The sequence below is a fragment of the Crotalus tigris genome, unplaced genomic scaffold, assembly GCF_016545835.1.
Source record: "Crotalus tigris isolate CLP2741 ecotype Arizona unplaced genomic scaffold, ASM1654583v1 scf7180000017668.6805642782:7212621, whole genome shotgun sequence".
Taxonomy (NCBI): Eukaryota; Metazoa; Chordata; class Lepidosauria; order Squamata; family Viperidae; genus Crotalus; species Crotalus tigris.
The window spans coordinates 3104059-3131251 of NW_024096554.1; the positions used below are offsets into that span (position 1 = coordinate 3104059).

Genomic DNA, 27193 nt, shown 5'->3' on the forward strand with positions numbered 1-27193 from the left:
CCACTCCTTGTTTCTGGTTGTCAGTAATTCTCAATGAAGGTTTTGAGAACTCATTAACCAATGAGTTAATGCTTCAAATCTGTCCTCTCAAAAATGTGGTTTTTTTTTCACCTGTCGAGTTAAGAGACAGATGTTCTGCATAACTCTTGAATAATCATAGTTTGTAAATAATACCTACCTCTCCTTCTGATTTCCATCATGGAATCTTTAGGATCTAGTAGTTCTGAATAAGTAATGAGAAAGGTTTTAAGATGACATAGGATTAATAAACTCTAACCCAGAAAAAAACAAGCTTGATAAAAGTGGAAAGCATGCAGCCTGCTTTTGAGAAGGTTTTACTCCCCCCCCCCAATCCAAAATAGCAGGACTCCACTTTGGTAATAGTCCTAACTTGTCACTGTAAATCAGGGATGGCCGTTAATTTTTCCAAGGGGGCACAGGGGAAACTGGGACTTTTGTGGAGGGCCAAACCATTAGGGCTGTGAAGGTGCATAGGCACGTACACTGGAAAAAATAGCAGTTGCCTTCAAAATAAAAGCAATGCAGTTGTATTGTGTCCATGGTATATGCTTACTTACATTTGATTTCTAATATTTGATTGACCTCTTGTGAGCCAGAAAGAGACAGTCAAGGATCCAGATGTGGCCTAGGGGCCATGAAATGCCCAGGTCTGCTGTGGATGGATAGTTGGTTAATGGTGGTAAAAGAAGTGGTTTTTACTAATTTTATCTAGTTTACAAACTGTCCTTTCCTAGAATAGATGAATGTAGTCTCATCACTTCCAGATTAAACTTATAATAGCTTTATGATTTAACTATGAACCTCTGGAATGTTATTTAATCCAGTATTGTATATGTACTGGATTGTTAGGCTCCACTGTACTGTAGTATGGTTTCATTTGTTCATGATATATAAACAGTTTTTTTTCTTCCTGAGCAGCTTTTCTCTGCAGCCCAGCGCTTCCCCAAAAGGAGCTAACCACATGTTAACAAGCATAGCTCTGTGACAAGTAACTAGAGTTGATTAGTAACTCCCCATTCCGTTTTTTTGAAATTGACAAGACTGTTAGCAGTTACAAGCAGAAGGCTTTTGCCTCTAGCTTACTATAGCTCATTCCTGCAGTTGATGCTGGAAAATCTATATCTATATCTATATCAGTTTGTCTGTCTATGCCTAATTCTTTTTTCACCAGTTTTTCGCTGTAATTTTTGTTGCTGATGCCAGGAAAGTTAAACAGTGTGTCCCCCTTTCCCCCTTTACCATTTGTTCTTCTTCCAACTGTTCATGTTCACCTTTGCCTGTTCAGATATCTGGTAACTCTTTAAGTAGCTCAGGTTCATCTTCAGACTTATTTAGATAAATCATGCTAACTGATATAGCCCACTAGATTTATCCACTGATGTGAGAAACATATTTTTTTCTTGATTTAATGTTCAGAGTTTATGACTAAAAAGATGAAATTACTTAAAGTAAAAAAAAATCCCTGTTTGATTAATGAAATGCAATAGTCCAAAAGGTTATGTTCTGATTAAGCCAAAGTGTCAGCGCTGCTAATATTGAATATTCTTGCTTTGACAAAATATGCAGAACTGTCTGGTACTTTTAGAGTTAATTCATATGAGAATGAGGGAGGAGAGAAAAGCCCACGAAAGGGAACGGAAGTGAATCTTTGCCCTCCAGGTTAATTGGAAGATGTGAATCATGACCCCAAAATAAGGGAGGGGAAATGCCTGGAATGTTATGTGCAAAGGAAGGGAAATTCAGATCTTGGCATCCATCATGCCATGCTGACACGCCCCTACACTAATAAAGGCTTTTTTAGGTTAAACCATGCCTGAAAGTTCTTTGAAGTGTTTCATTTGTCAGACACATGACATCATGCCAAGATCCACAAATTTTTTAAACCAATTAAGAGGTCCCGGCCTCGGTCACTATTCCTAAACTAAAGGTGATAGACTGACAAAGATCTGGGGAAGATCTCATTATGGAAGGAGAAAGATGGCTTGAGGCCAGCACCTCAGCAGCAGCAGTTCCCCCAGGGAGTGGAGCGGCAGCCAGCCAGCCAAGGGATAAAGAACTCTGGCAGATCTCCCAGCTGGGAGCAAAGACTTCAAAAGCAGAATGGAGAGATAACGAAGTTTTGGGTGAGTCACTGGAAAGATTTCAAAACCCAGAGGTGAAAAGCAGAAATCAGTTCCTGGAGAGAGGGAAATCCAGTCTGAGGCATCTTCAGCAATGGGTAGATTGGGTTCCCTAGCAGATGGATGGTCAGCAATCTCTGAGCTTGCCACAGCTAATAGAGGCCTTGCAACAGCTTGGGGTGGTGCAGAAGCCAGGAGATCAGCAGCTGGTGGGAGATCGACCACAGCAGGGAGATTGGCCACAGCCCCCGAACGTGCAACTCCTGGGCATAAATCTGCATCCAGGATGGGGCCAGCAGCAACAGTCACAGTGGGGGCCCCAACAGCCTATGATTGCACCACTTTTCAGAGCAACCGTCGATGAGGACCCAGAGAAGCTGGTTTTTTTCCTCAACCAAGTGTGTTCTCGTTTGAATTGCTGGGCCTATCTCTACCCGGACCCGGGGGCCATGGTCGATGTGATTGCGTCCAGCCTAGAGGGAGAAGCATCCGAATGGCTGAACAATTTATATAATGAGCAAGCCCCCGAATTGGAGGACCCCCACCTCTTTCTCCTAGAGCTGAGGGAAAGATTTGATGACCCATCTGTCCTCAAGAGAACAGATCCACAAAATAAAACAAGCCGGCAGACCTGCCCTGGAGTACGTGCGGGAATTTCACAAGATAGCAGGTCGAATAGAGGGGTGGCCTGAACAATCCCTAATCCATCACTTCATTGAGGGATTAGACAATCACCTCTCTCAGGCCTGCATCTATCGAGCCATACCTGATCAGCTGCAAGAATGATACCAGGCAGCAGTGAAGCTAGACATTCAGCTCGCCCGCTATAAGAAGCCTCCCCCACCTGAATCCGAGCAGTCGCCAGAGCAACCTGGACAGCAATCACCTCCACAAAAACCTCCAACTACTGAGATCCAGACCACCTGCAGGCCCGTCAAATAAGTGTTTTCAATGTGGACAAGAGGGACATCGAGTGGCAACCTGTCCAGTCCCCTACCCCCGACTGCAGAGCAGACCGGAACCAGCAACGAGAAGGAAATCTGCCCAGTGACTAACGAGAGAAAAATCCAACCGGGGCATGCAAGAACCTATTGCCCAGATTATACCCCACACACAGAAAGACGCTGGGACTCTGGGTGGACCCGCCCCGCTCTACCCTTTTTTGATAGCGACGATGAAGGAGAGAACGAACCAATGGTGAGTCAACAAATCCCACCTTTTTCACTGGCCGCCAAACTTATAATCCCTAGGTCTGGGGCACAAATGGACTTAAACTTGCTGATTGATTCTGGATGCACCTGCTTCATTATTAGTCTGCTGTTTGCCATGAAAATGGGCGTACGGGCAAAACAGTTTTCCAAACCTGTGAGGTTTGAGCAAGCCAATGGCTCCCTGATGGGAGGGACTCTTGTCACACAAGTAACTGAACCCTTACGCCTAGAAATAGGTGCGCACTGGGAGTTTATTCGCTTCCTAGTGGCTCCAAAAATGACTGAGATTGTAATCCTAGGGCTAGCCTGGTTGGACAAATGGAAGCCACTTATCTGGTGGGAGAAAGGAATGAGAACTGTAAGACTACCTATAGGGCCTAAACCTCCTGCCAATTCAACTGATGTTGCAGGACATCTTAGGCCACCTGATGAGCGAGCGCACATGGCTGCCTCACCGTCACCGAGCGAACCACTCATCCCCAATGAATACTGGGAACTGGCGGAGGCATTTAGTGAAAAAGAATGCGATGCCCTGCCCCCTCACAGACCCAATGACTACTCCATCGAAATGGTGCCAGGAGCCAAACTCCCATGCTCGAGAATGTATGCTTTGTCCCCCCTCGAAATGGAGGAGATGCAGCAGTACGGGAACAAAAACGTAGCGAGGGGGGTTCATCGAACGGGCCAAATTACAATGGGAGCCCCTGTGTTGTTCAAAGAGAAAAAAGATGGCTCTCTTCATCTCTGTGTAGACTATAAGGGTCTCAATGCGGTGAGTGTGGAAAATAAATATCCCCTCCCCCTTCTAAAGGACTTATTAACCCATCTGGCTAAGGGGAGTGTCTTCACTAAATTAGACCTGAGAGAGGCATATTACCGGGTGAGAATAAAAAAGGGAGACGAGTGGAAAACTGCCTTCAACTGTCCTATGGGGAGCTATCAGTTCAAAGTCATGCCATTTGGACTACAAGGGGCCCCAGCCGTATTTATGCAGTTGATTAATGAGGTCCTACATGATCACTTGTACAAAGGGGTTTTGGTATATCTTGATAATATCCTGATATACAGCACAAATATGACTGATCACATAATGCTGGTGAGAGAAGTGTTAAAGAAACTATTGAATGCCAAGCTTTATGCCAAGTTGTCGAAATGTGAATTTCACCAGACCCAATTAGATTATCTTAGCTACAGAATTTTCAACAAAGGCATTGAAATGGATCCAGCCAAGGTAAAAGCTATAATCGAATGGCAGCCCCCAAAGACTCGCAAACAGCTCCAGAGCTTTCTCGGTTTTGCCAACTTTTATCATCAATTCATCCCCTCTTTTGCCGAGATTTCCCTACCCCTTACAGAACTACTCAAAACAGGCAAAGGAGGAGGGAAGCCACGACTGGGCCAACTACTAGCATGGACGATGAGCTGTCAAACAGCTTTTGAGAATTTAAAGAGACTATTTGCTGCTGAACCGGTCCTAAAGCACCCCTGCTTAGGGGAGCCCTTTGTGATTCAAGCCGATGCCAGTGATGTGGCAGTTGGAGCTGTGTTACTACAAAAGAACAAAAGTGGGGTCCTGCAACCCTGCGCCTATACCTCTAAGAAATTTACTGAAAGCGAGCAGAGATGGGCAATCTGGGAGAAAGAGGCCTTTGTGATCAGGTGGGTGCTATTAAACTGGCAACACTATCTAGAAGGGAGCAAGGTTCCATTTGAAGTATGGACAGATCACAAAAATCTAGAAGCACTGAAAACTCCCTGCAAATTGTCCCCAAAGCAAGTGCGGTAGGTACAGTACTTTAACCATTTCAACTTCACTCTAAAATACATTCCAGGAGGAAAAAACTTCCTAGCTGATGCGCTATCCCAGTTACCCCAATACAAAAGCGAACGGGAGGAGGTTAACGAGGCAGTTATCCCCAATCCACAAACTACCACTCAACTTATGCCTCACAAGGTCCCCAATCCTGATGACCCTAGAAGAAAATAAAAAGAGAGCTCCTCACCGATCAATGGTTCAAAGATAATCAAACCTCCCTAACGTGCAGGAATAGCTTGGCTTACAAAGGGGGGGGGGACTATATTTGCCAGATGCCCTCCATCTTAATATTCTCAAACACAGCCATGATGTAAAACAGGCTGGACACTTTGGATATTTGAAAACCCTACACCTCACCCGCTGGCAATTTTGGTGGTTGGGGCTGAAAAGGGATGTGGAAAACTATGTAAAAAGTTGTACTGTATGTGCCACAATGAAAAGAATCCCAGGGAAAACCCTGGGTTACTGCAACCCGTGGCAGACCCTTTTCAACCATGGGAAGAAATAGCTATGGACTTTATAGTAGACCTACCTGAAAGTAGAGGAAATACTGTCATCTGGACTGTGATAGACCTGGTTTCAAAGCAGGCTCATTTCATCACCTGCAAAGGACTCCCATCTGCCCAACGACTGACCAAATTGTTCCTGAAACATATCTACTGGCTGTATGGTGCCCCTAAGCAAATAATTTCGGACAGGGGGATGAAATTCACAGCGAAGATTTGGAGGAGTTTTCTTAAATTAATTGGATCATCTCAAGGTTTATCATCTGCTTTTCATCCTGCCACCAATGGGGCTGCAGAATCCACTAACAAAATGGTGGAGCAATATCTTAGATGCTACGTTTCTTACCAACAGACGAACTGGACTAACCTCCCTTTTGCGGAGGTGCCATACAATAATTCTGTGCACAGCAGCACTGGCTACACGCCTTTCAGAGTAGCCACAGGGAAAGAGTCAGCCCAATACCTGAATACCCTCAAGTGCCCTCCACTTCCCAGACACTTGACCAATGGGTGAGAGGGTGGGAAGAAGTTTGGAGAAACACAAAAACTGCTTTAAAAAAGACTTTTTTAAAAAGCAGGCTGATAGAAAGAGGGCTCCCCAAAGAACATTCCAAGTTGGGGAAAAGGTTTATTTGTCAACTAAATATTTATGCCTCAAATTGCCCAGCAAGAAATTGGGACCAAAATTCTTGGGGCCTTTCCCCATAGTAAGGATCATCAATCCGGTCACCGTAGAACTAAAACTCCCTAGACTTTTAGGGAGAATTCACCCAGTCTTCCATTGCAGCTTGTTGAAATCTTATCGGGGCTCCACTTTAAGACCTCCCCCGAAGAAAACACCTGGGCCCCTCGTAGTTGCGGGACAGACCCACTATGAAGTGAAATGTATTCTTGACTCTAGAATTTTTAAAGGGAAATTGCAGTACCTAGTACAATGGAAGGGATACCCGTTGTCTGAAGCCACCTGGGTGAAATCGAGTGAAGTGAAAGCTGACAGGCTCGTCAAAAGGTGTCATGCAATATACCCCAACAAACCGAAAACTAGTCATTAACATATGCTTTTGTTTACCTTACAGGATCTGTCCTTTTTGAAGGGGGGGCGGATGTCAACACTGCTAATATTGAATATTCTTGCTTTGACAAAATATGCAGAACTGTCTGGTACTTTTAGAGTTAATTCAGATGAGAATGAGAGAGGATAGAAAAGCCCACAAAAGGGAACGGAAGTGAACCTTTGCCCTCCAGGTTAATTGGAAGATGTGAATCATGACCCCAAAATAGGGGAGGAGAAATGCCTGGAATGTTATGTGCAAAGGAAGGGAAATTCAGATCTTGGCATCCATCATGCCATGCTGACACGCCTCTACACTAATAAAGGCTTTTTAAGGTTAAACCATACCTGAAAGTTCTTTCATTAGTCAGACACATGACACAAAGATAACCAGCAACTATTTCATTCAATATTGTTTGACAATATACAATAGCTTTCTTCCAGACTAAGGTACAATCTTTGCCTAGTAATCAGGCTGAAAACAAATGTCCCTAAAAATTCTGGTATTTTTATTATGAGTGGTTCTGACTTTCTTTGGCATCTTGTATGTTTTTCTTTGACATTTTGCTATTGTAGATTACACTGAGCCATCTGGCAAATGCTTAGGCTTCCAAATAAATGAGTTGGAGGCCTTCCCCTTTTTCATGGCACCAGACAACAGTTGATTTGTATAAGGCCCCATTCTCCTAGGAAAGAAGATTTTGTTTTTTAAAGACTGACCTATTTAAAACTCTTCTCATATGAAGTACAAACATAAATATTACTTTTTCCACTTATACATAACATATGCTAGCTCTGAGCTGAGTAAATCCGGTACAATGTCTATATAAAATTTGGACAAAGTTCTGAACAGGATAATTGTTCCTTGATTATATTGTCAAATCTATGTTGTTCACTGACAGATGATTGAAAAAAATATATACTAGGTAACTTTTCCTAGTTACAGTAGTGTTTGCACAGAAATCTATCATTCCATATAAAAACCTGGGAATTTTATAAATGCCATGTTAAAATGGTCCGTTTTGAGTTTTAGAACCTTTGGTCTCACAGGGCTATATTTTCTAACACACCCTATTGTTCCATCTAATGGAAATTGTAATTCAGGAATACCCCAGGAATCAGAGGTGACTGTGGCAGGGCATATTTTGGAAATAATTTAGAAAGGGTGCTTTATGGTACATGTATCTAATCATGAATGTAGATTATGTTTGCAAGTTTTTGACTGGCGTGTTCTTTGCCAAGTTTGATTGTTGCGCCATCTTCAGAGGCTGCATGATCCTGGAAAAGATTAAGTTGCTTTAAGGAGGTGCCAGCAGATGCCACATTTGGGTGACCCTGCATACTCCAAAGCACATTTTTGAGAACTGAATCTGAAGTACTGTGCAACTCTAATATATTTACTGAGTATGATGAACAAATGTACTCAGCATGCCTGGTATTTAATTGTAAACTGTTTTTGGAATGTTTGCTTGGCTAAAGAAAATATCACTTTTCATTTAGCAACAAAAATTTAATGATTATTTCTTTAAAAAAGAGCCGGTTTGATGTAGTGGTTAAGGTACTAGACAAGATACTGGGAGAACACATGACTGCTGGGTGACCTTTGGCCAGTTCTGTCTCTCCGCCCAAATCACCTCACAGGGATTTGGGGGGAAATAGAAGGAAGAAGAATTATGTATGCTGCCTTGATTTGTACAAATATATATACATGGAATAAAAATCAAAGAAATTATTAACAACAGATTAAAAATGTACACATTTACACATATGCACATTTTGTCTCCATTTTCAGTGCTCTGTCTGGCTATAATGGAACTATATTTGCCTATGGACAAACAGGCAGTGGCAAGACCTTTACGATCACTGGGGGAGCAGAACGTTACAGTGATCGGGGGATAATTCCACGGACCCTTTCTTACATATTTCAGAGGTTGCAAAAGGTCATTGTTTCTGTTGTTTTCATTTAAGAATAACTTATTTACAGAAATATACAATTATGTAAATAAATTTTGATTTCATGTTGCTTTCTATAGCCTCAAGAAGATTAAGGTTCTATATATTTAACAGGAAATCAAAGAACTAAAAATTGTCAAGTTGCAACTAAGTTATTTTAATAGAAGAGAATATCTGCAGCTCTGGAGTTCTTTGCTTGTAGATATTTCTACATTACCTGACTAGATAACAACAATAGTACTAGCACTCACTAGGGCCAATGATGTTATTTAGTTGGGTAATGAAGTGTTTACAAACAAACAACCCAGCTCAGAGAGCACCAAGGACTCCAAAGTGTTCTTTTATGCAGCAATGGTATTGTATCACAGAAAGCTGGCTTAAAGTTTTAAGTCAGCCTGTCATCGTTCAGTTTGTTTGGCCACCTGCTCAAAAGTTTGTATTAAAATAGGTTAATACTAATTTATGTGACATTTCCTTAAAACTGTAGTATAGTTATTGTCTGAGTTACAACAGCTCAGAAGATCTGAGTCTCCCTTGATATGAAGGAGCAGGTGTGTTTGGATCTCTCCTAGAATAGTCTTGCAAGACAGAAAACACACCCAGATGAACTAATTTTACTTTATTGTAAGGGTACATAAACAAAATATTGCAAGTCTGAAAGTACATTTCTCCCACATCATTTTTACAGCCCAAGAAGTACGCCATGCCCACATTCCTTCTGTAGGCTAAACTGCTTCTTATCTCAGTGCTCCTTTGGCTGTGTCTCGGTTCCTCTGTGCCCCAAGGTCATTCCCACATAGAGACTCTGGCCAGGTGAGCATTTGGCCAGCAATCTTACTTGGAATTCAAGGACTTCCCAACAATAACTCATACCCTCATTACTATTCATACAAACTACCATAAAGCATTCTACACAGGGCTGCCTTTGAAGATCACTCAGGAACTGGTGTTGGAACAGAATGTGGCAGCCTACTTACTGGCAGGTATGAGTCACCAAGGACATATAATACTGGTGCTGTGGGTCCTGCAATTCCAGATGCAATACAAAATGCTGGTTTTGGCATATATGACTTGGCACCAATTATTTACAGGATTGCTTCCTTAACAGAACTGATCTATATACAGTATTATACTTGTTTCTGATAAAGCTGTTGGTTGTTCCCATTTCAGTGAAATGAGGGGATCTGAGGCCACAAGGAATTGCTTTCTGTTATTGCACTGGTTATAAGGTTAGAGCCTCTCCTTAGAAATTAGATTAGTCCTACTTTATTAGCTTTCTAAAGTACGATAAAAATGGAGGTTTTCTGGAGAGCATTTGGGAGTTGATTCATCATCTGTTATTATAATTATTGATTCTTTTTTACTTTTGAGACATTTTTTTACTTCTGAGACTAATTGGTTATTAATAATGGCTCAGTTCATTTTATTTTAACATAGTATCATTAGGATGGATTGTATTTTATGTTTTATCTTGCTGGAATTCTTCAGCATGTGTGTTTATTGATGATACAGTATATACTGGAGATATTTAACTAGATCAGTGGTTCTCAACCTTTTTAATGCCGCGACCCCCCAACCGGTCGTAAGTTGAGGACTACCCAACCAGTCATAATTTGAGGACTACCCAACCGGTTGTAAGTCAAGGACTTTCCCTGCCTGGGAGTGCCACGCATGTGTGGTGCCGCCCCCTGCGCCAGCCAAGGCGTATAGCTGGCAAGCGGCAGAGATGGCACAGGCCGACCATCGGCTGGGCCACCAGCTGGCCCAGCCCAAGGGAGGTAAGGCACCCGCCGGGCCCCACACGCACCAGCAACCCTCCCTGCATCCGCCGACCTCCCACCTCCCACCCCTGGCCCTCTTTTACTTACATTTTTAGTAGTTGCTCAGCAGGGAGGGGTGGAAACTTCCAGACAGCTCGCCTTCGCTGCAGACACCTTGCAGCACCGTTTGCAGAATGGGACTTTTGGCAGGCTCAGCAGGGCAGAGACAGCCTGGACAATTCCTATTGGCTTTTGAAAGCCAATAGAATTAGACTATTCAAGAGAGTCTATTCTATTGGCTTTCAAAAGCCAATAGAATAAAAGGGAGTAGCACAGCTAAGGAAAAGGGGGGGGGAAATGGCGGACTGCGTTGTTTGGTGACCCCGTGAAATGGTCATTCGACCCCAAATGGGGTCCCGACCCACAGGTTGAGAACCACTGAACTAGATAGAGAAGACAAATCCTAACATCAAGCCTATACAGTATTAAAGTAAAAATATAAATGTAGGTAAAATCCAGATTTTATACGATTATTGAATTTTTTCTTTTTAATTCAGGATAGCAGTAAAGTATATACCACACATATTTCTTACTTAGAAATTTACAATGAGTGTGGTTATGATCTGCTCGATCCACGGCATGAAGCCTCCAAACTTGAAGACTTACCGTGAGTAATACAATCTTTGTAAAAATTAGAACATCTCTTTTCCTTTTCTCCTAGTTCCAGTTCTCTTTAGGTGCCCTGCATATTTCTCTGTGTATATTTGCCAGTGTGCATATCAACAGAAATTAAAATTTAAAATTTCTATCAAAGTTTCTGTGACATTACAGTAGCAAATAGTACTGCTTATTTTATGTCTATTTTTTCTTTCAAATGTTATTGTATACTATGAATCAAATAAATAGCATTACAATAAATAATTCAAGACTACAGTGTATTTTTCTAGATTTTTCATGGACAAATAATAAAAAAATAATCACAACTATATATTGGGGTAATGCTTCAACAGTTTTGTAACCATTTGCAGAGAGAGTGAATTTTGGCCTACAAAGACTGCTAGTGAAATCTAGGTTACTACTAGACTTTTTTATATTTGTATGTATTAATATATATTAATGAATGAATATGAACATTGTAATAGTAAATATAACCCTTTTCACTGTCACATACTCTATATTGGATGGAAATATTATTTAAAAGGTCACTTTGTCAAGATAGAAACAGAAAAATTAACTGGAAACATTAGTACTAGCCAATATTTTATCCCTCACATTGCAGTTGTATACACAGCTTTATTCTAGTAATTTCTGATTTCTTTCTATAAGTAAAAATGTATCCATGTTTTAATGCTAATTTGGATCTTGATGTGGAAAAGTACTGCTAATTTATTCATAATGATAGAGAAGGCATAAACAAAGAATGTTTTCCATTTGGCTAAATGGATGAAATTTGTAGATTCCTTTTAAAGCTAAGTGGAATTTGTATAAAACAATAGTAGCCAAGTTGAGCTGTATAAATTTCTTCAGTTGTATCAGCCAAGTTGTAGAACTTGTAAGAAATGGAACATCTGAGGACTTCTTTTAGAAAAAATTGTGACCTTTACTGTTCCAGGTCCAAAAAGGTACCACAATTCCCACAATTATCTATTTTAATACTGAAATCAATATACTTTTTATGTTTCAGTAATGTGACCTATATTTCCTACACATATGTAGCAGTATCTGACTATGCACAAAGCATAGAAAAGAAATAAAAAAATATGTAATTATTTTGAAAACTTACTCCCCAGTTGGCTCACTGGCTGTAGTCTTTTGGCTGAAAGACTACCAAGAAATCACAAACCTGAAGACTAAATTGGGAATTAAAAACAAAACAAAGAAACAAAAACAGAAATCCATTCTAGAAGAAGGCAATAACAAGCCCTTCAGTATGGCTGCTAAAAAAACTTACATTACCATGTATATGCAAGCATCAGATTTGATTCAGGGATTATCTTTTTATTTTGTATGTGTCCTTTATTTTCCAATATAGCCCTACGATTTTTATCCAGCCACTCTGGCATTTAGTATCTTTTTCTTTCACTGGATTTTCTGTGATAATAGCAGTAGCACTTAGACTTATATACTGCTTCCTAGTGCTTTACAGGCCTCTCTAAGAGGTTTATAGAGTCAGCATATTGCCCCACAACACCCTGGGTCCTCATTTAGCAACCTCGGAAGGATGGAAGGCTGCGTTAACCTTGAGCCAGTCAGAATCGAACTGTGGCAGTTGGCAGAATTAGCCTGTAATACTGCATTCTAACTACTGCGCCACCGTGGTTCTTATACCCATTATACCAATTTATATTTGCTTTTTAAAAAATTATCTCTCATATTGAGTTCCTTTTTCCATTAAATTCTTCTGCCAGGCAACCCAGTATCTAAGCAAGCCGATAGTAAGCTCATTTTGCTAAACTGTTTAGCAAAGTAGAATTTTCTTTAAATTGGTTTTCCTGTTTACTGTAACAACAAATTAAGATTTCTCTTCCTGATCATCTGGAATAGGGCAGGGTAGTATAAGGAGACTGTTAATGTTACAGTTCTATCTCTTTAATATTAAACAACTCAGTTTTCTCCTTCAATAGAATAAGTAATTCTAAAATATATATTTCATTTACTGGGAAATCTTGCTGTTAGTAGCTAGAGTTACATAAACCTTAAAGCATTTGAGATATATGTATGTATATGATCAAGAAAGTAGTACATTTAATTACTAGCAAAATTTTTGAATAAATATTCCTGTGTAATTTATCATTAAAAATTAAAATCCATACAAGTTTTTCTTTTTTTAATTTTTTCATGTAGAAAGGTTACAATAATGGAGGATCCTGATCAGAACATTCACCTGAAACATCTCTCTTTGCAGCAAGCAACCAATGAAGAAGAAGCCCTGAATCTGCTTTTCTTAGGTGACACAAACAGGATGATTGCAGAAGTGAGCATGTTATGAACATTTCTTATTCTGTCATCATCAAAAAGCTTTATAATAATAATAATAAACTTGGAAGGGACCTTGGAGGTCTTCAAGTCCAATCCCCTGCTCAGGCAGGTAACCCTATACCATTTTGGACAAATGGCTGTCCAGTTTCTTCTTAAAAACTTCCAGTGTTGGAGCATTCACCGCTTCTGGAGGCAGGTTGTTCCACTGGTTAATTGTTCTAACTGTCAGGAAGTTTCTCCTTATTTCTAGGTTGCTTCTTTCTTTGATTTATAGTAAAATATCTGTTTGTTTATTTATTTAAAATATGTATATAATCACCTATCTTATATAGAATTCTGAGTGCTACTTTCTAGCCATCTATTCAGAAATTTCAGTCAAATTTATTATATCTTCATAAGCTAAATTTTGTTCTTAAAGTATCATTGTTTTTCTTTTACTTCTAAATATATTTAAATATTTAATTGAATTTGTGAATCCAGTGTAAATCATATTATACACATATTATACACTTTATATTAGAAGAATTTCTATGTGACAAGAAAGGTACTTTGGCAGAGAAATCATGTCTTCCCGAATTAAGTTTTTGTGGGAGACATGTCAGCTAGAGTTCCCCAAGACAGGAATCTGGAGAATGTCAATATATATCTCTCCCCTCTTGGCCCTTGGAAAGCATAATGTAGGACTTCCATTAAGTGATGGAAAAGGCACTGAAATTAAGCCCAAGACCTGTAACTTTCAGAAATTTCTACTGGAAATCTGTTGTTGGAAATGGCTTTAATTGTGTCATTTCATAATGATTCATTTTTATTTGTGGTGTGCTGAATTTCTGGTAGCTTCATTCAAATTGAAGCTAGCCAAAGAGAGCTGGACAGTTGTTTCCCTTGGCTTTTCCCCCCCATGGCAGCCCTGAATGTAACATCTCTTCTGGTATTTAAAGAATATTATACTGTTAAATCCATCATCATGTTTCTTGAAACTAGATATTTCCATTTTTCTCAGTCTCTCCTCATAAGACTTAATAGTCAGTTCCCTACTCATCTTTACCGCTTTCCTCTGAATTTGTATGTGTTGCAACACAAGGCATAACAAACATATGCTTAGGTCTTAATCTCAGTTGATCAAATGTGAAAATCAAAGTAGATGTGGATTTATCTGCACATTAAACTGCTTCATTTTTAATATGACATGAAACAATAGTATATAGTGAAAGAATAGTTTTTTTTATTATTATTTTTTATTTTATTTTTTTAACCAACAAAACAAAACAAAACAAAGCAAAACATAATACACATACATACACAGTATATACTCCTCCAGCAATTATATAAAGGTAATCTTCTATTATTTACATTTTCCCCCTTATTCTTCTTTAGAATATTTGTCCTTATTGCCCCATTGTTTCTTATTTACATTTTTCTTCCTTCATATTCTACTTCTTACTAAGAATAATTCATATTATTATTATTATACATTATTATACACATATTTTCACTTTTGACCTTTCCATATTTATTCTCCTCTATTATTTCTAGTCTCCAACCAGTCATACCACTTGTTCCTTTTCTTTTATCTCTTTTGTTAATTTGTCCATCTCAGCACAGTCCAGGATTTTCCTCATCACTTCTTCCTCTGATGGTATATTCTCATTTTTCCAGCACTGTGCATATGCTATTCTTGCCGCCGTTATTATATGTAAAATTAAGTACCATATTTCTTTACTATATTTTCTGTTTAAAATACCCAACAAAAAGATCTCTGGTTTCCAGTCTACGGGTTGGTCTATTATTTCTTCGATCCATTTTGAAAGAAAAGTTTTATGAAGCTAAGTAATGAGGAAGAAAATAATAAGTTTATGTGTCTTTCCTCTGGCATGAATCTGTCTAAGAAAAATCTTTGTTGCAGGTTTTCTAGTAACAATGGGAATACTTAAAGGATCTGAAATCTTACTATTCAGTAAGGAGAATAACTCTTTCATTATTAAATTGTAAGACTTTAGAATGGCAAAGAAATATTTCGTTTATTCATAAGAGCAGCCCTTTACAAATCCCTTTGCAATATGGCAGTTCTGAGGACTAACTCTTCTTTCTTATAAGGAATTGTTATTCCTAGAAAGGAATTCTATTTTCATTTCTTTGATCATGCCTTTCTGTATTTGGCTTTACTAATTAAATTTCAGGCTGATGTACAAATTCAGAAATAGCAAATTTAGGATCATTTAAGATTTTTTTAGGTGTAACCAGAAACACCACACAGGATATATATTGTATAAAAATAGAGAAATTCTGCCTCACAAGAGGAAATCGTGGTGGAAGTCAAATATAATTTTGTACATGGTACATGATGTAATGTAACATTTGTGAATCTTTTTTTTTCTGAAAGCTTAAAGGAAAGCAGACTGTACATACCATTCTGATAGATTTAACAATCAAGAATATGACCTTGTTTTTATTTATTTTTATTTTATTTATATCCCACCTTTATTATGATTCAAAACATACTTTATAGTCATGTTTTCTTGCTATCAGTTCACATCACAACTCAGTGATTTGTTGAGACTGGGAAACTTCTATCACATTGAATGTAACCCAATTTCACATTCTTTTATGTTCAGCCAATAAAAATGAAATGGATGTAAATCAAAGTGTGTAGTTTTTGATCTCTTTACCATACATTCAAAATAGTGTTAAGTCTATCAACATGAAAGACTGTATTTTATTATCTTTTAACAATAACAAAACTAACAACAAAATAAAATATTGACTCAAAATATGGAGACAAATAACTCAGAAATTTTATTTTTAGGAAATTAAATCAAAGCCACCCTTCAGTTAATTTTTTTTCCTTTTAATGCAAACTTAGCCTGTTTTAATAAGAGGAAATGTTTCAATAAAACATTTTATTGCAGTGCTTCTCTATTCCTTCAGTTTGGGAATTTATATATCTATGTTGTATTTGTTTAGCTATTTATGTTTGGAAAATGCCTAGAGCAAATATTCTTGGCAGATTTAATGAATGTAAACATTTTAAATATTTAAAGATGAAAGCAAAACTTTTTTACCTACTTTTTCATCTGTGAGTGTACTATCTATGTATTCTGTACATTTTAGCATATAGAGTATTTTACCACCAAAACTAGCAATTTTTTCATAAATATGCTGATTTTAGATATGATGCAAAGGGCATCAGGTTGCTGATGATACCATATTATTTCGAGCAAAAGTTTCTCCCAGTTGGGAGGTTTAAATTGAAAGAGTGAATGCATTTCTCTGTCATCAAATGTTAAGTGATATACAAGGCTCAAAAAAAAAGAAAAAAGAAAGAAAATGAATACTCAGTTAACTAGTACTGAGTTTGTATGTAACTATTGAGAAGATAAATTTTGTATAAGGACTCAGTGAAAAGGAATTGAAGATGAATCTCTTGGTGTCATAATATTACACAAATCTGTTACATATAACTGGTATACTGGTAACTATACAGTTCTGGTCCTATTCAGGTAGTCCTTAACTTACAACCGGTCTTTAAATGACCATTCAAAGTTATAATCACCCCCAAAGCTACTTATGAACTGGTTTTTAACTTCTAATATCCCCTCACTCCATGGTCATGTGATTGCATTTTGAGCACTTGGACTGCATTTATAGGCATTTGTGCATTATGGGCAGTCATGTTGCATGATTTACAATGTTTTTGTTTTGATTAAGGAACTCTCTTGAACTTTTATAGGGATATGTAGTAGGACAGATGAATCAACCATTTTTTTTCCTTCCTCCAATACAGCCCATTATAAATGGAATTATTATGGCATCTTGGGGTTGGACCAAACAAGTTTCAAAATATTATTGTGATCTGTTTTAACTTAAACCACTTTACTTTTCTAAATAATCATTAGCATTTAGACTGAGAATTAAAAAATAAGGCTTAGGAAATCCTTTCTCTCACAGACTCCAATGAATGAAGCCTCCACACGTTCACATTGCATTTTCACCATTCATATCTCAAGCAAAGAACCAGGATCAGCAACCATTCGGCGTTCCAAACTACACTTAGTGGACCTGGCTGGTTCAGAGCGTGTTGGAAAGACTGGAGTTGGAGGCCAGCAACTGACAGAGGCCAAATACATCAATCTGTCTCTACATTATTTGGAACAGGTAAAGTTGATCCAGTTTCCATTTCTTGTATTGTTTTATAATATTCATGTTCTCTTGCACTTGGCATTTGAACCATTGAATTTTGATTTAAACATGGAACACGATGTAGCTACTCTGTGGCAAAATGTCTGTACTGTACTTTAATATATTGTACCATTTGATAGATCTTCTTATTTAGAGATCTGTTTAATAGCACATAATGAACTTTAATAATGGTAATTTTATATTCAGGTAGTTCTCGCTTAACTACCATTGTTCAGTGACCCTTCAAAGTTACACATGTGATTTGGGCAAAATGCAATTGGCAGAGATGACAATTGGGCAGCCAAAAGGGCAGAGGTGGGGAGGGGGGAATAGACAGGAAGGGAGAATGCAGTATGAGACACATATGCTTTGTGGCAAAATAAATGATAATCCACCGTCAGTGAAGATATTTTCCAAATCAGATGGTCATAACTTCCAAGGTGTTGGCTCTGGGAAGGAAAGGGTTGATCCCAGGCACAAAAAATTGAATTTCATCAATCTAGCAAGATAATTGTATGACTAATCATTCCGCCTGGGGTATTCAGTGACTAAAAAATATAACAAAGTTATAGTGTCTTATCCTGATCTTCAAATATGGATGAAGTCTGGAAGATGCATAATTGTGGAAGTAGATGTGCTGCAGTACTTTCATCACTATTATGCTCATCAGTCTTTTCAGTTCCATTGTCAAACAGAGCATTATGCTTCCTGAAAACATTCAGCAACTCAAAGTAATATTTTTTGGTCTACTTTTGTTATAAAACAATGAAGAGGTTGTGCCTAATCATAATCACCAGCACTAGAAGGGTGTGTGTGTGTATGTGTGTGTGTGTGTGTGTGTGTGTGTGCAGTTTCTGTATTGTTCTTCTTGCACTATGTTTAGTGCAATTGTATAAGACTTACTTGTCTTAAGTAATCAAAAGCAAGATATCAGAGCTTAATAAGCTTTTCTACTTATTACTTATATTGCAGGTAATCATTGCTCTGTCAGAAAAAAACAGATCTCACATCCCCTACAGAAACTCCATGATGACTTCAGTGCTAAGAGACAGTCTGGGAGGGAATTGCATGACAACAATGATTGCAACACTCTCAATAGAAAAAAGGAACATAGATGTACGTTTTCCCATTTTCCATTCTCAGTTTGGTTTTATATTAATATAACAATTTTTATGCTCAAAATTCATTGCATAACTGATGCAGTATGATTAAACTCTGACAGAGATGTAGCATTCTTAGAATAGTTTTTTTTCTCCATTTTTGAGGATTTGACTATTAGGAGTGCAGAACTAGACATTAAAAAAGTAGAAAAGGAAAAAAAATGAAAGACCTCTAATAAAAAAAAATTATAAATAAATCTTGAATTTATTCACCCTTTCAATTTTCTCTCCTCTACCCTCCTGTGACTCCCACCTTTATTGTTACCTGAAGTACCTGAAGGTTAATAGGGAGCTCTGAATAATGCAATATTTTGCCATATGGTTGTACTGAACGTTCAAGGCATTTTGTATCCTTCACTTGTCAGAGGCCTAGAGATGGAAGAAAATTTTAAATGGAAGACAAGTTGATCTTTTTTCTGAAGATTGCTTCAGATTTTGTGATGAGATTTGGATAAAAAAATTCTTTTTCATTATATTTAATATCAGATCAGGTCATAATAAGTGGTAAAAGTCATTTCGTGGATGATTACAATACAGCTCTTTTTATTATATTCAGTACATACTAACAGTCAGTCTGAATGTATCTTAATTCACATAATAAATAATAATCTTATGGCATTGTTGTTTTTTAAAAATTAACCATGATAGAAATGTAACTAAATTCCTTAGCAACATTGACGCAGAATAAAATATATTTTAAAGCTAGTTAATAACTTGTTTATACAAATAATAGGTAATGTTGGTATAAACCATATGCTAGTGGATCATTAGCAAATTAAAAAGAAAATATAACTGAAGTTAAAAAAAGAGTTAATTAGTTTTGAAACTAGAAATAGATACATAAAATTAATGGAATTTAAGATTTTATGAGATCTTTAAAAAAATGAAAATACATCATTAAGGGTCAATGTCTTACATTGCACTTTATATCACTGCTGATTTATTATAAAATAATTTAACATCAGTCATGCACATAATTATAATTTTAAAATAATGTTTACAGTAACTAAAATATAATACCAAATATTGATTTATTGCTGAATACTGAACCTCATCTACAAGTCCTTTGCTTTTACATCTTTACTCTTTAGTCATTGAAATCTATAGTATGATCAATTTTGTGTTCTCCATTAGCGGCAGCCTGTTAATTAGTGATCACAAAAAATAAATATCATAATAATTTAATTTTATGGAGAAATATGGGAGTAGATATGGGGCTGCTAGTTTTGCTTGCAAATGATACATGCCATATTATCTAATTCAGTCCTCAGATATAATAGACTGAAAGTATTTTTATCAATATATAATTTGTTTGGCATTCATTTTTGTTAAAGTATGTTAAGACCATTTTAAAGATTGTTGCTTTGATTCTTACATTGTAGAAAACCTATTTGTTAAGATTTTTTGTTTCCTTTTAGGAATCTATATCTACCTGTAGATTTGCTCAGCGAGTTGCTGTTATTAAAAATGAAGCTGTTCTAAATGAAGAAATTGATCCTGGATTGGTAAGGCTGCTCACTGACTCTTTTTGATAACAGTATATACCATGACAGTGATTTCCATGTAATAATTATTCCTAATATTGTTATTCATTTTGTTTCTTGAATATGGTAGTGGAGGCCTATTTGTCACAAGTGATTAAAAATATTGCGTACTTGATGCAACTTACATAGTGTTGTATTATTATTAACAATAACTAAATTGCACTATTATTAACAATGACTAAATATTTTCTTAAACATACAGAGTGATCTAATGCATCATATTTTCAATCACTAATATTAAGCAATCAGTTTGATTTTACCTTTTGAAGTTCTGTAGAATAGTTGTATGTAGTGATATATGTAGTGTAGCTATATTTAACTTGAAAGTAAGCTCTTGTATATTCAGTAGAACTTTTTTCCAGGTACATATTGAGAATATTGCCCTCCGCTAGAGAATAAATATGGTGAAAACTTATTGCCTAATCCAGAACTATGTAGCTATGCCATGAATACAAATTCAAAATGCTAAACCAGTCAAGAATTGAATCTCAGTTGTCCAGTGTTTACTAGTGTTTACCAGTTTCTCTTCCTCCAAATCACAATTCATTTATTTTTCCAAAGCATGCCGTTATTTAAGTTCACAGAACTATTTCATTTTTGGGGGGGGGGAAATATAAAAATTAACAATTTGGTTTATATAGAAAAGAGCATCACGACTTCTAAATCATACGTTTATTGCTAATCGGTTGATCCACTTTATATTTCCAGATGATTATGCGTCTGAAGAAGGAAATCCAGGAATTAAAAAATGAATTGGCCATGGTGACTGGAGAACAAAGACTTGAAGAACTCTCAAAAGAAGAGCTGCTAGAGTATTATTTGGCTTTCTTTATGTCATCTAATTCTGAAATATAATTTTTTCTTTTTTTTCAGTTTCAAGTTTTTTATTAATTTTACAATATTACATTTACATATTTGAAAAGTACCGTGGCGGCTGAGCACAGTAATTCTGTTACATTTGAATATCATCAGTACAAATCTCAAATTATTACAACAAACTAATTCCCTCTCTTTCCTCCATGATATCTACTGTCATGTTCAAACCAATACAGTTCTTATTCTATTAATCAAACAAAAAGTACCTTTCTAATATTCATCAATAATCTTTAGTCTATACATATCTTAATTAATTTGACATTCCACCTTTTAGACAATAACCTAGTAAGTTTTTCTTAACTTTAATTTGCCATTGATATTTAAGTTTAACGTTTAATCTTTATCATTTCCAGGTTTTAAATGATCCCAATTTCTAAGTCTCCTACCTCACATTTGGAGCTAATATTTTTTTTCCTTTTCTTCCTTTCACTTCCTTCCTTCCTTTCCAGAAAGAGAAAAAAAAATTGAAAATAAACCATCAACATTTATACCACAAACCCATATACAAATTTAATTATTAGTACTTATACTTTTAAGTTTTACTTAACCTTTGTCTCAACTCATAACAATATCTTAAATTCAAATCTTAATTATTTGTAGACGTTCAGATTACATTTAATATTTAATTTTTCCAAATTTTAATTAAACACAATTCCTTTATCCCAATTGCTCATACATTCTAATATTTAAAATACACACCTTATATATAACTTCTACCCTCTATCTAACCCATCTAATGACAGTATAATATTCTTATTTCAACATATTTCTAGATTTTATATGACCAAAATTTTCTTTATCTCAAATCGTTACAATGTCTTGTGTTCAGAATACATATTCTATCTATTTAGATATATTCTATTTTAGATCTCATATATAGATCAGAACCCCAATCTTTTTCAATCTTATTCTAGCTTTTTTTCCTCTGCCAGGTCATTTTTCGTATTTTTGCCTTTAAATCATGAAAAAAATATCCTTGTATTGTTGTGGCTATTGTTTGATGTTGATAAGAATGTCCAGTTGATGTTTTCTTAAGAGGACTTAATTTAGCCAGTCGTCTCTTTATTTTTCCAGTTCAATGCAGTTGTCCCAAAGTATTTATCTTCTCTTTCATCTGTTTTTCTTGTTTATCTTCAAATTCCTTCTGATTTATAAGAAATGCCCTTTCCTTGTTCTCTATTATCAATTTCTTTTTTGTGTTTTGTTGAGTATCTAAGTCTTCTGTCATAAAATTTGGTTGTTTCACTTTCTCTATAGAATTCTGTATAGATAATTCTTTGATTGAAGTTATAGTTTGAGTTTGTATATCCAGAGCTTGCATACGTAGAGTTTGGATCATCACTTTTAACATACAAAGAATTTGTTCCTGTACTTCCTCTGTAGAAGAAATCCCTTCCTGTTCTCCTTCCATTATAATATATTAAACTCAAGAGAAAGAAACTGTCAGAAAGTCCACCAAATAGGGAGCTGAGATGAATTTTGCAGATGGTGTTTCATTTTTTATCTTGTCTATTTTCAAAGCTATCAACAAGTCTCTTAGAGAATAGCAGGTTACGTCTTAGAATTAGTTGGATCTTTTTATGTTTTTTTTTCACTCTATTTTAAGGGGGGAAAACCCCCAATCTTCAATAGTAATTAGAATAAAAATCAAGGAAGAAATATATATAAAGAGAGCAGAAAGTTGCAAATCTTATAATCCACCAATTTTAGGAAATAGGATTCCAATTAACATCTCAGTATTTTTCCAACGTTTTAAACTCCCAAGTAGTTGATAGCTGCTGTTTCTGGAGGGACGGATAGAATCCCCCTTCCCTCACCACAGGGGGGAAAGTACTTTAGCAGCTTATGCAGGTAATTATGTAGTTAAGATGTAAGAGAGGCAAACCTCACCCAGTCCTGTCCACGCTGCTTTGAAGTTGCCAAATGGTAGTGTGACTTCAGCTGTTTGCAGCCTAGGGAGGAGCCATATTTCTGTGGCCAGTCCTTTCATTCGCCAGTTTGGAGGGATCGCCTGGTCTGACGGAAGAGTTGCTGCTCTTCTGGGATCCAGCGAAAGCCCCTCCTTGCTGGTCGCCTCTTCGGGGTGACTTTCGGCCCTTTTTAGGGCCCCCCAGTGATGCGAAACTGAACGGGGGAGAGAGAGCAAGTCTCCCAACCGTCCATGCAGCTTTGTGATGAACTGGAAGTCTCTGAAATATATATTTTTTTCATTTGCATAATAAGCACGGACATACTAGTAGAATTTAGTTTCAACTAATACTTCAAATTAAGAGATATTTTATTATTATATTTAATATGATTATATTTCAAAAGAAGTAGTTGAAGGTTTAGTACATATAACTATGCTGAAATAAAACTGAACAACTTAATCTTTATAAATACCATAGCATAGTTATGAAAGTAACAGGTTCTTGGAATGTACAAATTAATTCAGAAATACCTAAAGATAGCAATTTTACTACCTTTCACAAGTTGAAAGATTTCACAAGTTGTTTTTTATTATGTAAGTTAGATTTTAGTCTTTCATATATGACTAATTCAGTTAGATCAAAAGTGATAAGGGATATTCAGAAAGACATTTATTTTTGAGTTCAGGGCTTCCAAAAGAAAACATTTTGAATAGAATATTTTACTTTTCTTGCTACATTTGATCGTAGGTGCTTAAAACAAAGATTTTTTTTTACCAAGCAACCTGAAATATTTCCTGTTGGTTCATCAGATACTGAAAAACAATATTATAAAATAGCTTTTTTGCAGGCCACTATTTTTATCTCTTTGACATTTGCCTCATGTGTTTTGAAGACTATAGCCGATGGGAGTGGACATACAGTATATATAGTGAACCTTATACTGTATATGATATGATGTCTCAGGGTTCTGTAATAAAAAAGGAGGAGCAGCTATGAATGATTAATAGTTTACACTTAAGTCAAATTGAGAGCTTCCAAAATTCTTTCACAAATTAGTTAAGTCTAACTTATTGACTGTTTTAAATATAATATTCCTAGTCAGTTATTGAAGACCAAAATCCATCACATTAACCATATACAAACACTACAGCCAAACAGTTATTCAAGCCAATTCTTAGGTACAAATCTAAAATCTACTAAATTACTTACAAGTAGAAGCAGACTAGAAGATTGGTCTTAGTATAGATCATGGGTGTCAAACTGCCAGCCCACGGGCCGGATGCATCATCCGGAAGCTACACCTACTCTATTGCTGGCAATGGCAAAACTGTCCCGATATGCTGCGCGATATTACATGACGTCGCGAGTTTGACATGTATAGATAAAGATCAGTATATCCAACAAAATAATTCAGTCACAGGTTCTGCAAAATGGGCTGAGATGAACATTATTTCCATCAAATATGCTAGTCTCTCATTCTGATACTTTATAAAGTTTTCAGAAAAAGACCTATTTACAGATCAATTATGCTCATTATGTTACTGCCTCCTGAGGAGATCATCTCTTCCAGGAAGGCCTACTTGACAGTCTGACAGCCTTCTACAGTGCACATGTTCCTCTCTTGGCCCTACATTAATTTTAAAAATCATCAATATATGCAAGACTATTAAACAGGATTACTTTCAAGTGCTTAAAGATTCCATTCTGTGGACCATTAATTATAAATAAGACTAACTGAACAAAATATAACTTTATTTTAGTTAAACATATACTTGGTATATCATTGGATGGAATTTATTGGATGGAACATTGCTATTTTTAAAAATGTTCCATTTGATTTAAAAAAAACAACACCCCCTTAATGTGCTTTTGGGACATAAGCAGTGGTGGGATTCAGCCGGTTTGCATCACTTCAGCAGAACCGGTAATTAATTTTTGGTTGCCCAGACCCAGAATGGACTTCCAGAAGCGGCATCCACACAGAGAACCAGTTGTTCACATATTTGAATCCCACCACTGCACATAAGCAGTAAATTTTCTCTCTACAGTATGTGTTGGAACCAGAGTTTGTTTCCTACAGATAGAAAGGTTCTTTCCATCCATAGGTGACTTCTGATCCAAAGAAAAAATCCCAGTGATACAATGAAAAGTGCAGCTATTTTTGTTAACTAATGTCCCCACTCTGGTTCCCACTGGCATCCTAAAAGTTTGTTCCAAAGATCTAGAATCCTCCAGAACTGAAACAGAAGGTATACAATTTTTTTATTAAAAGTTTTATAAATTTGTTACAATATAAACCCCCCACCCCTTCCCCCCTCCCCCCACTTCCCAGAGCTGATTACAGGGTAAAACAAAAGAATAAACAAATATAATCCAACTAATATAAACCAACTATACTATTAATCAAAACCATAAGACACTTTAACTCCTTATCAATACAAATATTACCAAATTAAGTCAAAAATAATAATATAGTTAAAGCTATTAATAATTATCTAAAATCTACTCAAAAGCAAGATAATACTTTTCAATTTCATATTTCTTCTGAATATAATCAATCCACCTTCTCCAAACCATAATATATCTTTCTTGTGAATGGTCCTTCAAATAGGCGGAGATCTTCACCTGAAGGTATACATTGTATTTTATAAGGTATAAGGTATACATTTTAAAACACTGCTTTTCCAGCTTCCCAATTTGCTGAAATTCCACTTGCAGAAAGTTCATAGCTGTGATAAATCAGCAGAAATCTGGAGTTTAATATTTATATTTAATTTGTTTTTCTGAAGAGTGATATATTTTCTTCAAGGTAGTTCTTTATTTTGTTTGTTTTATCATGTATATTTAGATTAGATGAGCAAGTTAAAGAATTTTTGGAAGATACTGATCCTGAAAGCATTTTGGAAATTGGAGCTGACATGCGGAAGATCAAATACTGTTTCAGCCATTTAAAGGTATGTTGCACTGTATTTTTAACACATTAACAAATGTAACGTATTTTGATTTATTAGGCAATTTTAAAAGAGAAGAGGAAGTATGTTTCTAATTAGAACCTAATTAATATATAAACTAAATTATGTTTTTCTTGTAGCAATAATGAAATTTACATATTGTAAATGAGAAAATCATGATTTTCCATGTGATGTTTGAGTTATTAATATAAGGATTTTTTTTTCTTCACATGCTCTTCCTTTTTGCATTGACCTTGTTAATAGTTTTAAAAGATTTCCTGTTATGTGTAAAACAGTGAAATGTGATTTGCTTATTTAATAACTAGTACCTGAAAAAAGCTGGAAACTGTAATTTAAAGAATGTGTAAAGTATTTATCCCTAAATTGCTGGGTATTCCTTCTTAAATATACCATTATTTATTTATTTAAACAGGAACTTTTATCTAAAGCAACTCCATAGTTAGCTTAGTCATACTTTCAGTGGTGGGATTCAGCCGGTTTTCACCACTTCGGCAGAACGGGTAGCTAATTTTTTGTTGGCCAGGACCAGAATGGACTTTCAGAAACAGCATCCACACAAAGAACCGGTTGTTCACATATTTGAATCCCATCACTACATACTTTATATTCTTGAATATAATTTTATAACTGTTCAATTATTTGTAAAGAAGTCCCCCCCCATACCAAATAGAAGAAGGCAGTTGGAGGGGAATTTCATAGGGAGTTTAATTTATTCTAATTTATATGCCACACTAAACAGAATTTAAAGGATATATTAACAAAAACAGTAATTTATAACTATTCTCCAATTTGTGGTTGTAGCCTTTTTCAAGGTTTTTGTGTGCTGTTATTTGATTATGAGCCAACAAATCAGTATTGCCTTTTAGCATCTACACAGTATACAAGCATACAGCATGTTTTGCAATAAACTTTTTAATACAGATATATGTTTTAAAAACGAAGTAATTAATTGAAAATTAATCTGCATATTTGCAAATTTAAAAATACTGTTAACATAGTTATTGTTAAAAAATCAGTATATTTTATTTACAGGAAAACAAGTAGAGAAAAATTTAAGTTTAAGAAAGAGGAATTGAATCTTAGAGGAAAGAGAGTTGGAATTTTAGGAAGAATGACTGCATAGCTAACCAAAGGAGAT

General features: G+C 36.2%; 1 protein-coding gene across 5 annotated transcripts in view; it reads left to right on the plus strand.

Annotated features, from left to right (window-relative positions):
* KIF6 (kinesin family member 6) overlaps positions 1-27193 on the plus strand; it is a 129352-nt gene that overhangs the window by 23818 nt on the left and 78341 nt on the right. For all 5 annotated transcript variants that reach the window (XR_005556016.1, XR_005556017.1, XR_005556018.1 and 2 more), the window contains exons 4-11: positions 8518-8665; positions 10996-11105; positions 13283-13412; positions 17363-17569; positions 18566-18709; positions 20172-20258; positions 21006-21109; positions 25932-26037. Coding sequence is in view for 2 of the 5 variants with exons in the window: in XM_039337099.1 (XP_039193033.1) it covers positions 8518-8665; positions 10996-11105; positions 13283-13412; positions 17363-17569; positions 18566-18709; positions 20172-20258; positions 21006-21109; positions 25932-26037 (1036 nt within the window). In the remaining 3 variants the exon portion in view is untranslated. The remainder of the gene's footprint in view (positions 1-8517; positions 8666-10995; positions 11106-13282; positions 13413-17362; positions 17570-18565; positions 18710-20171; positions 20259-21005; positions 21110-25931; positions 26038-27193) is intronic.